Source organism: Charadrius vociferus, unplaced genomic scaffold (assembly GCF_000708025.1).
Source record: "Charadrius vociferus isolate BGI_N301 unplaced genomic scaffold, ASM70802v2 scaffold32, whole genome shotgun sequence".
Classification (NCBI taxonomy): domain Eukaryota; kingdom Metazoa; phylum Chordata; class Aves; order Charadriiformes; family Charadriidae; genus Charadrius; species Charadrius vociferus.
The window spans coordinates 11899515-11917093 of NW_009647856.1; the positions used below are offsets into that span (position 1 = coordinate 11899515).

The 17579-nt window shown below is 45.4% G+C and overlaps 1 protein-coding gene across 1 annotated transcript in view; it reads left to right on the forward strand.

Annotated features, from left to right (window-relative positions):
• EXOC4 (exocyst complex component 4) overlaps nucleotides 1-17167 on the forward strand; it is a 442826-nt gene extending 425659 nt beyond the window's left edge. Inside the window, exon 18 of the mRNA XM_009882971.1 lies at nucleotides 16930-17167. Coding sequence (XP_009881273.1) covers nucleotides 16930-17167 — 238 coding nt within the window. The remainder of the gene's footprint in view (nucleotides 1-16929) is intronic.
• Nucleotides 17168-17579: the final 412 nt, after the last annotated feature.

The following is a 17579-nucleotide window of genomic DNA, read 5'->3' on the forward strand; positions in this document are numbered from 1 at the left end:
CATCCCTCCTGAAACAGGTGGTGTATTTATGGCATTGGGCACTGCCGGGCACAGCAGATTGAAATCTGAAAGACCTCCGTGGTGCTGGTTGGAGACACAGCAGCTGCGGTGTGAAGGCACACAGGCCACCCAAGCATGAAAGATGAATGGTTGGTAGCCATGATCTTGCTAAAAGGTTACAACCTTGAAATGGATCCTAAATGACAGACCCCAGGTCTCCTAAGGGACCTGCAAGAGATCCAGAAAAAGGAAGACCTTCACAATTCCAAGGGGCCAAAGTTGATTTTGAACAGGCAGAATAGTGCCTAAATGGAAAGCAAGGTCCTCATCCATCCCCTGTTAATGGTCACAGCCTCCTCCGTTCCTGCAGCGCCACAGCACATCTCACTGGTATCTCGCGGTGACATTCGTCATGTCCCAACTCACACGTTGATGGTGAATGGCTGTCGTTTGGTCGGTGTGGTTGTCACCTCTATGCATGCAGCTGGTGGAGCGGCTCAGCTCTCCTGCAGAGCCAATGCATGCTGGTTTCTCATTCAAAAAACAAACAGAATGGCCAAAAAGGAGGGGTGGGCATGTAAAACTTTGCCTGCAGCTCTCCCTCCAGGAATTTGGTGGGCCAGCAAAGGTCAGCAGAGTTGGTGGCGGAGATTTCTGTATCAGAAAGAGCCTGGAGGAGGGATGGAGAAGGACCTTTTACCCCAGGGCCTGTGTACCATGCAGAGCTCGAGAAGAAGAGGAGTGTCGGAGGTTCTCTCTGTCCTTGCAGGAGGCCACGAGCATGTTTCTGAACCCAGGGATGTGCAATAACATCTCTAGCTGAATTGCTTTATGTATTTAAATTGCAATTCAGTCTTTAATTATTTTCTGTGATCATTACTGTTTTGCAAGCGATCGCTGTCCAGAGAGAAGTGAGGAAGAAGAAGAGGGAACTCAGTTTTGCTTTTAGTTAAGGTTTTTTTTTTTTGCTCTACAGAAGCAAAATCGCACCTACCAGCACAAGGAATGGGCTTTTGTGGATTGTCTGCTCCCTTTGGAGCAAGATCCTCCATGCTCAACTGTGAGCCATGAGAGCTGACTGGTGCTACAAGGACGCTTTGCCAAGGGGAGGTGGAAGGGATGGGAAGATCACAAAAATGATCTGAGGGCTGGAGCCCCTCTGCTGGGAGGACAGGCTGAGAGAGTTTGGGGGGGTTCAGCCTGGAGAAGAGAAGGCTCTGGGGAGACCTTAGAGCCCCTTCCAGTGCCTAAAGGGGCTCCAGAAAAGCTGGGGAGGGACTCTGGATCAGGGAGTGGAGCAATAGGACGAGGGGGAACGGTTTTAAACTGAAAGAGGGGAGATCTAGATTAGATACTAGGAAGAAATTCTTGACTGTGAGGGTGGTGAAACAGTGGCGTAGGTTGCCCAGAGTGGTGGTAGATGCCCCATCCCTGGAGCTGTTCAAGGCCAGGTTGGACGGGGCTCTGAGCAACCTGGTCTAGTTGAAGATATCCCTGCCCATGGCAGGGGGATTGGACTAGATGGCCTTTAAAGGTCCGTTCCAACACAAACCATTCTGTGATTCGGTGATTCTAGCATGGCCATTTAAACGCTGTTTAAATTGCCAACCAGATGGGGATGTGAGCAGCAAATCTACAATTATGTCTTTCAGTTTCTAAAGGGTCAAATAACATCATGGAGATAGTTCTGGTTTGAGGTGTCTCTGTGGTCTAGCCTTTGACTGCCTTGGTGGACACTGTTCAAGCAAAAATTCAAAATTTAGCCCCAGACTCCCCATTGAGCCTGAACAAACCTCCGGAGTCATCCCATGGGAATAGATATCCCCATAAGTGTATGTGAATGCGAACTCCATGTCTGAGCTCTCACATAACCTGCTTGGAGCTGCTGTTTGATCTTAAAATTGCTTTCTGCTCCCATGCCTAAAGGTGAGCTGGTGTGCTGAGCTCATGTGCCGAAGGTGTGGGAGTCTGCTGGGAGCTTCTGCTTAAATGCACAGCAAACAGAGCTGTTAGAGGGAAGGACAGATTTTTTAAGAAGGGTAGTTGGTGTGACACACAAAAAATTGCAGAGAAAAGGGGGGAACCGTCAGTGTGTGAAGAACAACCATCCCAGGCATTTGTCTGCAGCTGAAATAAAGGTAAATATTGGATTGTCAGCTTGAAATGCATCTCTATTGCCTAGCTCCAGCCTGCAAATGGAAGCAATTAGAAAAATGTCCTGCCTTTTTCACAGTAGGCTGCATCTTTCCAGCACAAGCCCCACAGATAGAAAGACACATGCGAGTCCTTAAGTAGCAGATTGGTTTACCCTGTCAGTCAGATCTCATTAGAAACTGCAATGCTTCATACCCGGTAATCTGCTAGGAAATAACAGATATTGATGCCGCGCGATACGTTTCTAAGAGTCGCTGCTCATCACTTTTCCATGCACTGAAGTCATATCTTTTGCAGAGGACTGTCTCTTAATTAGATTTGAGCCGGGGAGCGGCTCAACCTAGCGATGCAATGGCATCCAGGAATCAGAAATGTTTCACTTGGAGGATGTAGGAGCAGCAGGACACGGCTGGTAGGGTGCAAAATGTCAGTGCTGGGACACAAGAGGGACCAGTGAGGATGTGGCCAGTTCTGGGAAGCGTGTTTTCAAGGTCACAGTTGAGGACAGGAGAGAGGAGCAGGGGGATAGCAATGGCCCGGGGCCAGTTCCTGCTAGAATGTAGGAGAGAAGAGGGAAAATGAGCAAAGGACAAAAAGAACACAATTGAGAGGACCAGCAGGGTCAAACCATGACATAGCATTAGGTATTTCAACACTAGGGTCCAGGGTAGGTATAGCCCAGGAACCGTACAGCAGAGTTGGCCAATTTTCTAGCTCCTTTCACCCACATATAGAAACCTCTCCACAAGCAGGAGCCCCAAGATGTGTAGCACATATCCATGGAGGTAAGAGCACATCTCAGGGTGTCTCAGAGGCATCCCTCTGGCTCAGTGAGTGCCCAGTAGCTGGGACGGTGATCTAGAGAAACATCACTGATCTGCTCCTCTCTGGGAAAGACCTGTTGGCCACAGTCAGAGTGGGACACCAGGACATGGACTTTTGGTCGACCATGGTGTGGCCTGGTACAACCACTCTTGCATTGCATGGCAGCTCCCTGGGTGCTTGTCTTCCAGTGCAGGGAGGAGCAGACCCCAGGATACCTGCAGCCAGCAGCCCTGTGCCAACACGTTCCAACAAACACAGTCATCATATGCACAAGCACAAGAACCTTCAGTCGGCTGTGCCCTCCGTGGTGCTAGCTCAGCGTGGCCTTTGCTCAGGGTCAGTCCATCTCTGAGAAGCAGACTGACACACTAAAGTGGCTGAATTGCTTCTGCTGCTTAAAAGCTGGCTTGAGTAACTCTTTGACCCTACCTAGACTCATAGAATCATAGAATCACTGAGGTTGGAAGGGATCTTTAAGATCATCAAGTCCCACCATTAACCTACCCTGACAAAACCACTTCTAAACCACTACCTGGAGCAGTCTCTGTTCCCAGATTTACCAGTGACTCGCTAAGGACATGATTCACTTTCCTAAATATAGTGCCATTTGAAAGACCCTTGGATAGCATAGGTATGTGAGCAGGGCTGGCGGGTGTGACACAGGGGTTACAGGAGACCCAAACCCCATCTGAAATGGTTGCGCTAGACACCTGTGTTTAGGCAGACTGAGATACGTTCCTCCATTTCCCTCTACAGTTAATTACTCTCTAACCAGCAAGATCCTTAATTCATTCACTTTTGGTCTGTTTTGGAGTTCTTGGCCAAATTAAGACTAGTCGCAATCCCTTCTATTGCCAAGCCACATGTCTTTATCAGTGTCCCTAAAGAAGGATTTCCACCAGCTGCATTGTGCACCCAGTAGTTTCGTTCCACCTGATGAAGACTGGTGCCTGAGGATGGGCAGGTCATTCCAGGTGATGGCTCATTATTGGCCGACGGCATCTGTAAAACGTCGCATGGTATCATCAGGATTTCTTTTCCTTTGTCACTTGCTGCATCTGACTTGGCCAAAGAAAAGTTCAAAGATTGTTGTTCCACATTTCAGATGCTGAGAGCTGGGGCTGATGGAAAGGTCTTCTCTAACTGGGGCACCTGAGAACCATTCTTTCTCGCTGGTGCTGAAGCACTGATGATTAGGGCAGTAATTTGCCCTCCTGCTAGGAAATACTCTCGCTTCCAACTGATTTCCTATGGATTTCCACAGTGCTTTCCTCTAGAGCAAGGGACCACTGATGAGTACCCAAAGGAGCCACAGCCCGACACAGAGAGGAGACCACCAGTGGGTCCTTCTCCTAGCTCTGGGATCTAACCAAATTCTTGCAGGCTTCATAGAGCCAGTTGCTTGGCATGGGGACAAGTGGCCTTTCATCAGTTTCTGACCCATGGAGGAGCAGCTCTACATCATCTGCTTTCCTGCTCCCCGCCATTCTTCCCTCCTCTACCTCACACAGTAGCATCCAGTTTTGGGTATTCAGCCACCCCAGTGTTTTTCACCATGAGATTTCCCAGAAAAGGGGTAGTCCATCTGAGTTGGATTTTGCATGCTAAGCTGTGATTGTTGTAATTAGGATCATAGAATGGTTTGAGTTGGAAAGGACCTTCAAAGGTCATCTAGTCCAACCCCCCTGCCACGAGCAGGGACATCTTCAACTAGATGAGGTTGCTCAGAGCACCGTCCAACCTGGCCTTGAACAGCTCCAGGGATGGGGCATCTACCACCACTCTGGGCAACCTGCGCCAGTGTCTCACCACCCGCAGTGTAGAAGTTTCTTCTTTATATCTAGTCTGAATCTCCCCTCTTTTAGTTTAAAGCCGTTACCCCTTATCCTTAGGCCCTGATAAAAAGTTCCTCCCACCTTTCCTGTAGCCCCTTTAGGCACTGGAAGGGGCTCTAAGGTCTCCCCAGAGCCTCTCTTCTCCAGGCTGAACCCCCCCAACTCTCCCAGCCTGTCCCCCCAGCAGAGGGGCTCCAGCCCTTGGCGCATCTTGGTGGCCTCCTCTGGCCCTGCTCCACCAGGTCCATGTCTCTCCTGTGCTGAGGCCCCCGAGCGGGAGGCAGCACTGCAGGGGGGTCTCCCCAGAGCGCAGCAGAGGGGGACAATCCCCTCCTCGCCCTGCTGGCCACACATTACCCTCTGACTTCCATCTTTGGATGAGATGAAAATGCTGCCCCAAAGAGGAAGCTGTAATTTTTGCAGCTAAATTGGTAAAAAACTGAGTAAACTGAGAGATGATTCTTAACTGCAGAAGGCGACTGGCTCCAGGGCACAAAACCACAGTGTGAATGGGGAATGCGGATCAGGCAACTCCTGTCTGTCCAAGGTAGATCCTCTGGTGAGGCTGACATTAAAAATTCTCACTCAAATGCAGGAAACATGGAGTTAAGGAGGTGAATTATTGATGGAGCGCAAGTATTACCATATCTGACAGATGGAGACTGTCTGAGAACATTTTGCAGAGTGGCATCTGCAGAGTGCCTGATTGGCGTCCCTGAACTTTCGCACATCAGATGTAGAATATCAACACACAAACTCTGATGTAGCAATTAAATCTGTCCCGTAATGAACCTGGGCTTCGTAGCCAAGAGAAATCCATACGCTCAGGTAAAGACAAAAAAAACCCCTTGATTCTTGTATTTAAAAAAAAAATATTAAAATAATTAAATCCAGACCACTGCTTTTGAATATATACATATGATGTCAACATATACAGATACATATCGCTTTCAGGAAATGGTCTGCAGTGTGTAATCTCTAACTGGACTTTTATTGAAGGCTGTAAAGCCTGCCTTGTATTTTACAATTTGTATTCCAGATCTGAGATCAAATAATATGGAAAAGATATGAAATTCAGATGACATCTCACATCACCTAAGTGCGTTAACATCTAAAGCTGAAGTCAGTCTCTCAAGTGCATACGGGAGTCATATATCAGATATGTATTCCACATTGTCATGTGTGCAAAAACAAAGAGGAGAAGAGGTGCAAATAATAGCAAGTTTTATGCTTTCATGAAGAACAGCTTGTATTATGAAGAAGCAAAATGTAAAATATGTCTTTTTTAATAAGATTCAGTGCCTTCATATTCGAGGTTGTTTTCTTAAGCCCAATGCAACTCAGTAAATGATTGTAATTTTTTGCCATCTGTTAACTGTTTGGTGCGCACTGCGAAATTCATTCTTCCTTCACTTGTAGCCTACAAATGTGCAGACTCAAAGAATCGTCAGGCAAATGTGCTTTTTGTCCCTGGAGGGGGTTCAAAGGTGGACACCAGCGGGGAAGCTGGCCCTGGGAGGTTACTCGGTGAGCATCAGCACGGGGATGGCTGGTACTGGGTTGTAGCCATCCCGTTGCACATACGAAGGACTTCACTCTGACCCCTTAATCTCAATGGACCTTCATTTTCTCAGCCGAGAAAAACGGAGAAGTTCCAGATATGGTGTCTCTAAAGTGCTTTGAGATGTACAGATGGGAGCTGAAAGAGGAGGTTAACAAATAACTGATATACAAAAACCTACATGTTCAGTTCTCACAGCAGAGTTCTTGTTGATCGTCCGGAGGTTTTGCATGGTTAGAGGATGCGTTTGTGGAATGAGATAAAAAATGAGAGTTCACAGAAATTTCTTTGCTTTTCATGGCTATGAACTACTCCATCGGTTTAGAAGCAGCGCTGGGATTCCCTTCTCATTCTATAGGGACCAGTTTGTTCCCAAGGAACCATAGTTGCGCTGCAGTGGGATCTGTTTGGGGTTTGCAGCCTGTACGTAAGGAGCAGTGAGTGAAGGGATGCGTTTCCGAGATTCTCCATCAGTAAGACCACCAGACCTGGCTTTTCTGTGCAGTGGAGAGTGGAGATAGAAACTACATCTATGGCTGTGGGTCTCACCCTGCACTGACGTCGCCTTGATAATGTTTTTAATTTTAAATGCTACAGGTTTGTGTTGTCTGGCAAATAAAAATAATACCATAGTACAGATCCATTGGCTCAAAAAGTTGAGATCATTGGAGCTGAAATTTCACCAAGAATGGCCAGAAGAGGCCACAGCTGTACTGCACACAGCCGTGTCAATACTTGCTCTGGCTTGGGTGAATGTTCTTTCAGGAGTGGTATTTTTCAAAAGGAAGAATAAAAAGTAGCCTTCCTGCTTTGCCTAGTGCAACAATACCTTAGAGAGGCGATGGCTTCCCTCTGTAAATACGTCTTTTTGCCCTAAGTATGTTAGAGAGGGAAAAACAATTTCAACCAAAAATATTGCCACAAGAGCAAACGAGTAGCAGCTGGCCATAAATACCTCTAGTCTGCAAATCTGAAGGTTTCTAAGCATCAGGAGAAGTATTGAGAACTGGCATATTAGGTGTGATGAAATGTTCATCTGGCCAGTGACCAACAGAGAATGCGCGGAGGAGAGCACTGAAGCTCTTAAGCATTAACTCCTTCATCCAGGAGACCCACAGGTCTATGTTGATGTCCTCTACTTTTGGCCATCTAAAAATTTGGCGTTGAATCCCCCCCGGCTGCCTGGTTTCTTTATAATAAACAACCTCAACAGGGCACTTCAACCCAATATAACTATCTATTTTAGTGTAGGATGAAGTGACTTTGCCCCATTTGTACTCCGTTCATAGCTAGGAGATCCTGGCAATCAATCCCCTTGAGGTCTTGATGGTGGTGGTAACTGATAAAGATAAGCCAGTGAGTAGGGATTGAGGCTGCTGCAACCATTCTGTTTTCCTCCTGGTTTGGATTGGTCTTGAGCAAGCAGGGGTCTGTAGGTCATTTCCCTGACCTCAGAGGTTTCTAGGCTGGCACAAGGTAATGACATTGGACAGTACTACCAGAAGAAACGATAGTGCCATGAGGCAAGTGAATCCAATAAAGGGCTCTTCCATGCGAAACAGCAAGGTGTTCAACAAAAAAATTGTAACAAACTAAATTTGGTGTCAGCACGTCCACAAAAAATCTTGGTCCCCTAATTTCTGAAGCCACTGCAGCATTCAAACTGAATGTACAAAGGTAGCCAGAAAAAAAAAAAAAAAAACAACAAAACCCACAAAGTGGAGTTTTCAGGAATTTGGGGCTGTCTGCCTGACTCTAGGTTCAAACCTCCTTTGAAGCCCCGAGGCCCGACCACAACCTTCTACAGGCAGACATTGACTTGATGGACCTTGTCATTTCCTACCACCGTTCACGTGTTGCAGCCTGCTCCGCCCCGTAGCAAGCAGATTCCATCAGACGTGTCCTTCACCCATCGGTAGCTCCCAAACATTCCTGGTTTTATTAAAAATCAGCAAACTTGCACCACTGAGCATCTCCCCAATTACACCGTCGGGTTTTTGTACCCAGTTCCAAGCCACTTGATCCTAAATAAAGCTGGGGGGCTTTGCCACAGTAATTGTTGTTCCCAAAGGGTAGCTAAAATTGTATTATTTTTTGCTGACTGGAGCAATCTTTGCAGTACTTTCCATCGAACTGCTGACTCTCTCTCCTTTCAGGCTACATTCATTTCCACGTTTCCTCTCATTTATGCATGAGGCAAGGGGAAAAATTGCTTAATATTCTTTACAAACTGGCATATGGTATAGATAATTTTTTTTCTTTTTACTATATGCAGTAAAAATGCAAATGTGTGTGGCTTATTTGCAAATGCTGGCATTAATAACTGATATTTAAACAGACCAGATTAGCACTTTTACTGATATATTAAAAAGATTTTTTCCAATCATTTGCACACTCAAAATCAATTTTAATACAACATGTAAATTGAATATAATTTTTTTTATATAAAATTGCATTTATCTGCTTGAACCATTAAATTTACTATTTAATACGTACTTTCCAGCTCACTTGGTTAGAATTTCATTGCTCTTTATCTGTATAAATTTAATTAGCCTTGATATCATCAGTATATTATAGAACTAATTAAAGATTTAGATAAGTGCTGAGGGTGCTTATTTAATACCCTATAAAGTTCCATTTGGAGAGCGAGAAATTCCATTCTTCATTATAGCAGCCAGCATGGAGCTACGAGGAGTGTCTGAGACATTGTTTTTGAAAAATTATTTAATGGGGTTTAATGGATTTATCCATCCTTTGAAAAGCCGTGTAATTACAGTGTATCACTGCACGGTGCCAGGGTGGTTGGAGTTGTTGGGGGAATGGTTTCGAAACGCCACGTGCACGGGTTCCCCGCCGTGATGCCGCCGCCGGACGCACAGAGGTTCCCCAGGCATCTCGCGTTCCCAGCAGGGCAACATTGGCCGAGTCACGAGTGACAAACCACAGGGGGAAGGGAAAAGGAAATAAGAAGGAAATATTAATAAGAAAGGTAGAGCTGAGCCGGTATCAGGATGAAAAGGTAGAGTGAGAAAATGAGAGATCTTTTGGAAGAGCAGCGAAGTTCTGCACGTACCTTACCTTTTCCCTTGCGAATTCCCTCTGCATTTTACAGGTGATTTATCACCTGTGTTTTACAAAAAGATTTGCAGTAGAGAGAAAACCAAGTGCTGCGGTGACGCAGGGCAACACGTAGCACCCAAAGGTGTTGCGTGGATTTTGGTTCTTTTTCCAAAGCTAGCCATTAAAACAAAGCCGCTTAATCTGCATCGAGGCCAATGCGTGGGTGAGCTGATTTGTCTATAGTATTTTGTACGCTGTCGGTGTGGTTTAAGTTTTAAGAAGGAAAGTAATTGGGTTTTCTAATCTGGTTGTCTTTAATTAAGAAGCTGTACTTACACCTACTTTTCTTGCCTGGCTCTGTACCCTGATCAGAGTTCTGTGCGCTGCAGTCCCAAAAGTGTGTATGGTGCCAATCAAGGTGCGAGGGCTTCCAGTCTCTGATACTGTTTTCTACTTGGGACAAATGACTTAATTTTTATCTCAGTTCTTCCAGCTGTTAAAAAAAAAAGCTAATACTATCCTTACATCACAGTCCTGAGTATTTATTAAGGGCTGTGATTTGCAGAGGTACCGCAGGAGCGTGAAGCACCATTATATTATAAATTCACTTTTATTTCTTCCATTCATGTTTTATTTTCTTTTGCAACCATTTCACATCTTGGGTGTTTGCACATTTTAGCTTTTTAAGTGCTTTTTACATTCTTGACGCTCTCCTCCTGTAGTAACACAGCTCAGAGCCAGCTGGGCCTCCTGCCCCAAATTGTGTCGTGTGTTGCAGTGTGTGGAGGTGGAGCTTCCCAGAGGTTGTGAACGAGGTGGGCTCTGGTGCACCTGGAGAAGATGTAGATCACAGTGGCACACAGATACTTTTGGCCTAATTTTAGGTTCCTTCCACAGTCCGTGGAGACAAATAGGTGCTTCTCATCCACAGTTCATTGCACCCCAGGAGGTGTCCATTTTTTGGCATGGTTTGGAAGAGGAACTGAGGTTGACTAGCACAGCAGTGACATCTCTGATGTGGACATCTAAAGTTGTGTGAATTCCTAAAGCACTTTGGGTTCTTTCGGAGGCAGAGAATGGGTATGACTATTGTTGTGCCCAGAACTGCTGCAGGTTAATTTATAATCAAGAAAGAAATCTTGAGAAATCATGATCGGGGTATACATTCCCCTGTGGAATAGTGTCCTGAGGGTAATGATATTCTCTTGTATGTTTTCGTGTTGTAACTGCATAGAGGACTTGAAGGATGCAGTTTAAGACCAGCAGCGGTTTAGAGAGTGGGTGTATGATGTAGCAGATACCTTCCATCACTCCTTTCTATTTTGTTATCAGCAGCTCCCAAGGTGGAAGAAGAGCTGGCATCCATACTTGCAGGCACTTGCTTTAAATCGCTGGTCACTGACGCGTGTGTGCAAACATCATTGCAGTCTTCATGAGGTGTAGAAATTACAGTAATTGCTGGTTTATGTGGATTTTCCTTGGCTTGGTATTTCGAGTTTTCAGAACTTGCTTTGCAAAATCCTGCATGCTAGAGCTCACCTCTCCACCCCCACCTCTGGTGCCCTGTAACCATCAGCTCCGTCCTCATCTCTTTCCCTTCCCCATCCCAACATCTCATGCTCCACAGACAGAACAGCCCCATGTGATTCTCTTCTCAGTCAAGCCAGTCCTGAAAATCCATTTCTTCTGCATTACATGAACTGAAGTCACCTCACTTCTTGCTCTGGCTTCTCTTCCCGCACTCACTCACCTCCTCTTTATATTTAAATGTAATGGTTCCACCAAGATCCACATGAATCAAAATTGAGTGACTTTATAAGTGTAGCTTTGATCTTTTTTCCTTTTTTCCTCTTCACTTGCATGCTCGTTGGCCTGTCTTGTGGTTTTTGTCTAGATTTAGTCTGTAAGTGCTTCATACTTAACCTTTTTGACTTTCTTATTAGAGTACCTGAGATATTTTTGGGTGCTATAGAAGTGACTCCCTAATCCCACAAATGGGAGGGAGATACGGTACAGAATTTTTTTGTCCCCTTTGGGTACGTCAGCACCCAGATCTGAGTTCTCGCCTTGTGAATCTATTTCCGTCTGCGCTACTGCAGAGTGGGCACCCAGCTGTATAATGAAGGAATAATTAAAGTAAGATCCTTTATCCTGAAACATCACACTGTTCTTCTGAAGGTCCTTCTCTTAAGAAGAGATCAAGTCATTCTCAGGGAAATCAGAATTTAATTTTGAATTCACCTGGCCATCTTTTGAAAAAAATTTTTGCGTGCAGGCCTTGGGTTATAGGTTAACATTAGCATTTAAATGGAGAACGGTATTAATAGCCCTCAGAGGAGTTCGTCTCATCCTGATTGCCTTTGCAGAGATTTTTTTTCTAAATGAGAAAGCCTCTTTATTTTTTTTTCTCTTTCTCCAAGAATAGAGTTCAAGAGACCATCTTTTTTGATATATATATATATATATACTCAAAATACATCCTTGCAAAATGGGTTCATTGTTGGCAACTTGATGTTTTTCTTTTAAAACGGCTATTTAAAAACACAAAAACCTGTTTTGTGTGTTAATTGGCTTCTTCAGTTTTGGTTTGCCCATGGGATGTTTTTTCTTTCACCTGGGAACGGTTCCCACCAGTGATATTTATCCTTCCCTATCTGCTCTTAGTACAAAGGCGTTCTTCAGATGATGGTAGACCTTCCTGGGCCAATTCCAGCCTGCTAAAGTGAGCAGAAAGAGTACAGTTGTATTTGGGGGTTGGATTAGGCATTATTTGCTCTGAGGTATCTGTTTGTCCTAAAAAAATGCCCAAAGGATTCAAGGGTTAGTTCAGAAACATTGAACCCAATCCCATTGCGAGTAGTCAGAGGAACGGGGCACAGATGTCTCGGTTGGTTGACTTTCAGGGATGTGAGATAAGCTCACGAAGGAGCACTGTAAGGATGGATTTTGTATTTTAAAAAAGAACAAATCTTTGTCATACAAGCCATCAAAACTAGTTCATCATCCTGTATGAGCAGGATAGTAAGGACTTTGGATACCTTAGACAGTCCTTTGCTCCTCGCTACCCCAAAATACGGCCATCAACTTTGAAGCTGAACGTAAGTGGAGAGTTTGGCCAGGTATTTGCCATCCTAAAGAGCGAAAGGCTTAGAGCCAGATTAACGTGTCCTTCCCCTTGTAAAACGGCAGTTGTTGGTATTTCCATAGCAAATCACGAGAGATGCTCTGTAAGAACCTGTACCACTGTCATATCAGATCAACTCAACAAGTCCCATCTATGCTTTTCAGCGTAATACAAATAAATAATAACTGTGTGAGTAAGCGTACAAATAAAAAGATTTCCCTGAGGAGGTGAGTCACCCAGGTCACTTTGTTCCCATCAGCCGCATTCCCAACTTTATACTCGGGTGAGTAAAGATTCGTGAGTTCAGCTTTGATCTGTTCCCTTCTTACCCCAGATATCTCACTGCTGGGCACTGGAGGCTCTTACTGCCCCAGCTGCTCATCTGCGTAGGGTAAATCAGCTCACGTCTGCTTAGCTGTGCTCACAGGGAAGCCGACTGAGGGCTTGGGAAGCTAAATTTCCTTTTTGGTTAGGTATGGTAATCCGCTATTATTATTTATTAACCTATTTGTCGGACGATAGAATCAGCTTTTTAATAAATATTAATTCTTCTCCCTGGTTTTAAATCTCAACTTTAAAAAAAACAAAGCGGTTTGCCAGCATTTCACTGAACAGAGGTTTCCCTCACCTGTCGTCCATTTATTTCCCTCATCCCTTACTAACTTGCTTTTTTTCAACCTCCTCTTGATAATCAAAAGAGCATTTATAATGGCAGGGACAAATACACTTCTGAAAGTAAAATGAAGAGCCTAAATAAAAAATCACAGAACAAGAGGCTCATCCCACTCACTCTTTCATATTTCATTATTTGATAACATCAGAAGATGAGTCCATCAGAGCTGCTTGGGCAAAGGCAAACAGGAGTGTGTCTGATCAATATTTATTAATACTTTCAAAGACAAGGGAGGCAAAGTTGAGCAGACTTCGTAATGGAGTGAATAATTACTCATGCAAATAGGCTTTGGCCGAAGGCAATGCCATGCCAAGGCGGCAGCTTTTTAATTGCACCCAATTAAAAATGCATACCTTTCACTCACTCGCACTGTCTCGCCTGCTCCCTTTTTTATTTTGTAGGAGATTTTTAATTAAAAAATAATCTGATCCTGAAAAGAGTGACAGGTGAATCCTGTGTCTATTAGGTGCAGAATTCTTCAGTAATCCAAGATTTGGGATGAGGAAGAGGAAGGCAGCTGTAAGGCCATGGGGTAAAGATGGGCTTGCGTGGCTGAGCTTGGCTGGTGAGCGGTCTGGGCTGCAGGCAGAACAGCTTTAGTTTTTGCTTTTTCTTCTCTTAAGGTGCTCTGTCACTTTGGGAAGGCCACAAGTCCTGTGCTCTGGAGCAAAGACTTGTCACCTCTAGAAAGATGGCCCCATCCAAGGTATCCTCGCTGTTACTTCATTGAAAACCCAGCCAGAGCTGGCAGAGGGAAAACCTCATTTCGCATCTGCTCAGCATAAATTCCCTGCAGGTGATCAACGTTTCCTAAATCTAAGTATTTACCTTGGCAATCTTACTGGTTTTTCTACACATTGTGTGTATAACTGTACTCAAGATATTGCCAGTACCCTCAAAGTTAACTTTATATTAGATTTCTGACCGTGTACTGAAGCATCTTGATAAATACCCAAATTTTCTACAACATGGAGGGTAACAGCAGCTTCTGGGCTCTCGGTGAATGAGCCACACGTCAAGGTGCGGTGCCGGAAGGATGCTACAGAGCCGACTGGTAGGTAGCTGCCATTCAAACCTTGGCTCTTAGTTTCTGCAAGGTCCCAGATAACACTGTTTAAGTCTGCCAAGTTCAAGCATAAACGTTACAGGACTAATTATAGCTAAAGAGGGGAGCTGAAATTAAAACTCATCCTTAGACCACTGACCCACAGGGCTTTACCGATCCCTGCCTGTAACCAGATATCCCTTAAACTGCTTTAGCTGAAAAAATGAGCTGTGCTTTTCTGGCTGGGAGAGAGTTTACAGTAGAATCATAGAATCATGGCATGGTTTGGGTTGGAAGGGACCTTCAACATCATCTAGTTCTAACCCCCCTGCCATGGGCAAGGACACCTCCCACTAGTCCAGGTTGCTCAAAGCCCCGTCCAACCTGGCCAGTAGTGTCAGTGTTATCAAGGAGGATGAGTCTGAGCCTCCACTGTGCCTTTGTCACCTGCCACTGCATTGCTGCTTATGGAATTGCATGAGGTCTGCTATTTTTTGCTTGTTATGTGTCTACCTGCAAGAGGAGCCAAGATTTAAAGAATATCCATCAGTGTAGCAGGAGGTGGATTGGACACACAGGCCTTACCGTGACATGCTCCCGAGTTTGTTTTTCCACGCCAAGAGGTTCTCAGGGAGTTCTCCACACATGTCTCAGGAGAGTGCTGGGGTTTTGTCGTTGTGCCAGGATTACAGCGTTAGCATCGTTAGCAACTAAACTGCTAAATCTGTTCCTGTGATTGGAGGTGAGGTTTGGTTTAGTCTCCCTCTCCCTGAATCCAGGACTGAGAAATATCCTCCCGTGGTTTTGTGGCTTCTGCTAGTGATGTTTTATCAAAAGCAAAGATTCGATGCTGTGGCTCTGCAGGGGACCGGGTCAGCCTTGCAAAACGCTTCTCGTCTGAGCTGCGTAGGTATTTATTCCATTTATTCCACCAAGACCTAAGGATTAGACTGCAGCCTGCCCTTGTCCTCCTGCAGAAGTGTGGAGAAGTCATGCAGAGACCTCCTCTTCAGCTGCTCTGGCCCACTTCTGCCTTGCTTTGCTCTTCAGCCAAAGAAGTGCTGGGTACTTGGCTGAAACGAGTTGTCGCTGCCGTGTGACGCCTGCAGACAGACAGGGATCTTTTCACTTCTCCTTTCCTGAGCTTTTCAGATCCTTTTTGCATTACAAGGATGTATAACATCTGGATGAAGCTATAAAGTTAACCAATTCTAAAAAAAAAGAGGGAGTATTTTCTTTACATGCACCACTTTTTTTTTGTTGTTTTGATCCCCCAAACAGTCCTAAACCCCCAGCCAAGGTTCATCGCTTGCTGGAACTTGCTGCAGTAGAGCCATATGTGAGAACCTTGCCCTTATCCCCGACCTGGAAGGATCTGCCCAGGGTTTGGAACTCCTCTGCCTAAAGGAGCTTTGTAAAGCCTTATATTTTCACAGCTCCCTCTGGACAGGGTACTTTTTCTTGGTGATATGTAGACCACAGACCCCTGACACCAGATCTTCCCCCCTGGTACAGATGGGGAAACCAAGGTACGGGGTGCAGCTGTGTGAATTGGAAAGGCCGTGCCGGGAATTCACAAAAGTACTATATAAAGGGCACTGGAGTCCTGATTGCCCTTCTGCTGCACAACCTCTAGGCAATGCTTTCCGAGGGTCACACGCTCTTCTCCCGGTTTCAACCCTTAATCAGTTCGTGCTATAAAAGAAGGGGAGGGGAAAGAAAAATTCTCAAAGGAGCCCAGAAGCCCTCACAAATTTCACCTCTCCCCCCTGGGCTGGGGAGTCGGGGCAAATAATCCAGTCCCACATCCACTTGTTCTGCGGTGGCTGGATTGGCAGCTGTCAGAATTGCCCCGCTGATTCCCTGGCCCATGATGCATTTTCCCTTCCAGTAAGTACTTGCTTGAACCCCCTTCCTTGGAAATCCATTCTCTCACTAATGCCACTTTCCATTCGTTTAAACCAGCCTGCACTGCAGCCTCTGTATTATGCCTTCTCTTCAGGTGATCTTGTACTTATTAAAAGAGGCACCTCGGCTCCTAGCTCAAATGTTATTTTGCATTATTTAATATTTTTTCTCTCAAATTGTGTGTCTCAGTAGCATTGGAGGCCTCTGGAGTGTTGGGCTTGGAGCTCTTCCCATGCTCCGTATTAGCATCTCTCTGCAAGAGGGCTTCATTAGGGACAAAAAACCCCTCCATTTCCCTTACCCCTGCGATTCCTTTCCTTTCCAGAAGATTCCTGTTCTTGCAGGCTGAGTGACCAGCGATACATCTGTGCATCACCGTGTATATATAGCTGCATGCATCTGTATCTAAATACTGCTTTCTACCTGTGGGATACCAAACAGTGACATCTCGGCTGACGGTACCTACCAGGAAAGAGGAGCCCTCAGTTCCCCTTAGTTTGTCTTTCAGTTGAGTATGGAAGAGTGTGGGGAGCAGATTTGTGATATACATCCCCACTTGGCATCTCCTGATGTTCACTAGCAGTATGTTTGTGCTCTGTTTGTACAGCACCTGACACAGCCTTCTCCGCTCTCGTCTCTGCTGAATAAAAGTGACAGTTGATGGTTTTCTCCAGAAATACAGGTCTGGAGCGTCAAGAATCACTGCTCACCAGAGTGGGTTTTTTTTGTTTGCTTGCTTTTCAGGCAGTATTATGAGATGCTCTACAACACAGCAGATGAGCTCTTAAACCTCTTGGTGGATCAAGGGGTGAAGTACACAGAGCTGGAATACATCTATGCCCTGAACTTACTGCACCGGAGCCAGACGGGTGTGGGAGACCAAACCACCCAGAACATGAGGTTGCAGCGGTTGAAGGAGATCATTTGTGAGCAGGCTGCTATCAAACAGGCCACCAAGGACAAGAAAATCACCACCGTGTAATCTGTTCTGCCGCTTTTATTAACTGAGTAGCAGGGCCTCTCAGGCTGCAGGTCCTGCGCATTTCTGTTATAATCAAAGGCAAAAGCGCCTGTCTTCTGGGTGGCATTGCATTAGCGAGAAGGGAAATGCCATTTGAAATTTGGTTTTGGGGTTGTTTTGGGAATTTGGATGTGTAATCACATAATGCTTCTTTAACACGTTCTTCCAAGAACATGTTCTCCAAGCAGGAACGGGCATCCTGGTGGAGATTTTGGGTGGGATATTTGGCTTTGCTCTGTTGCTGCTGCTTTGCCTTGAGATATAAGGCAAGCCGCTGTCTGGCGGGGTGGGAAAAGAGAAGATTTCACACTGGGTTAGGTCAGAGTCTTCAGTGGAAGTTCAGACCACGCTAAAGTAAACGGCACTATGACAG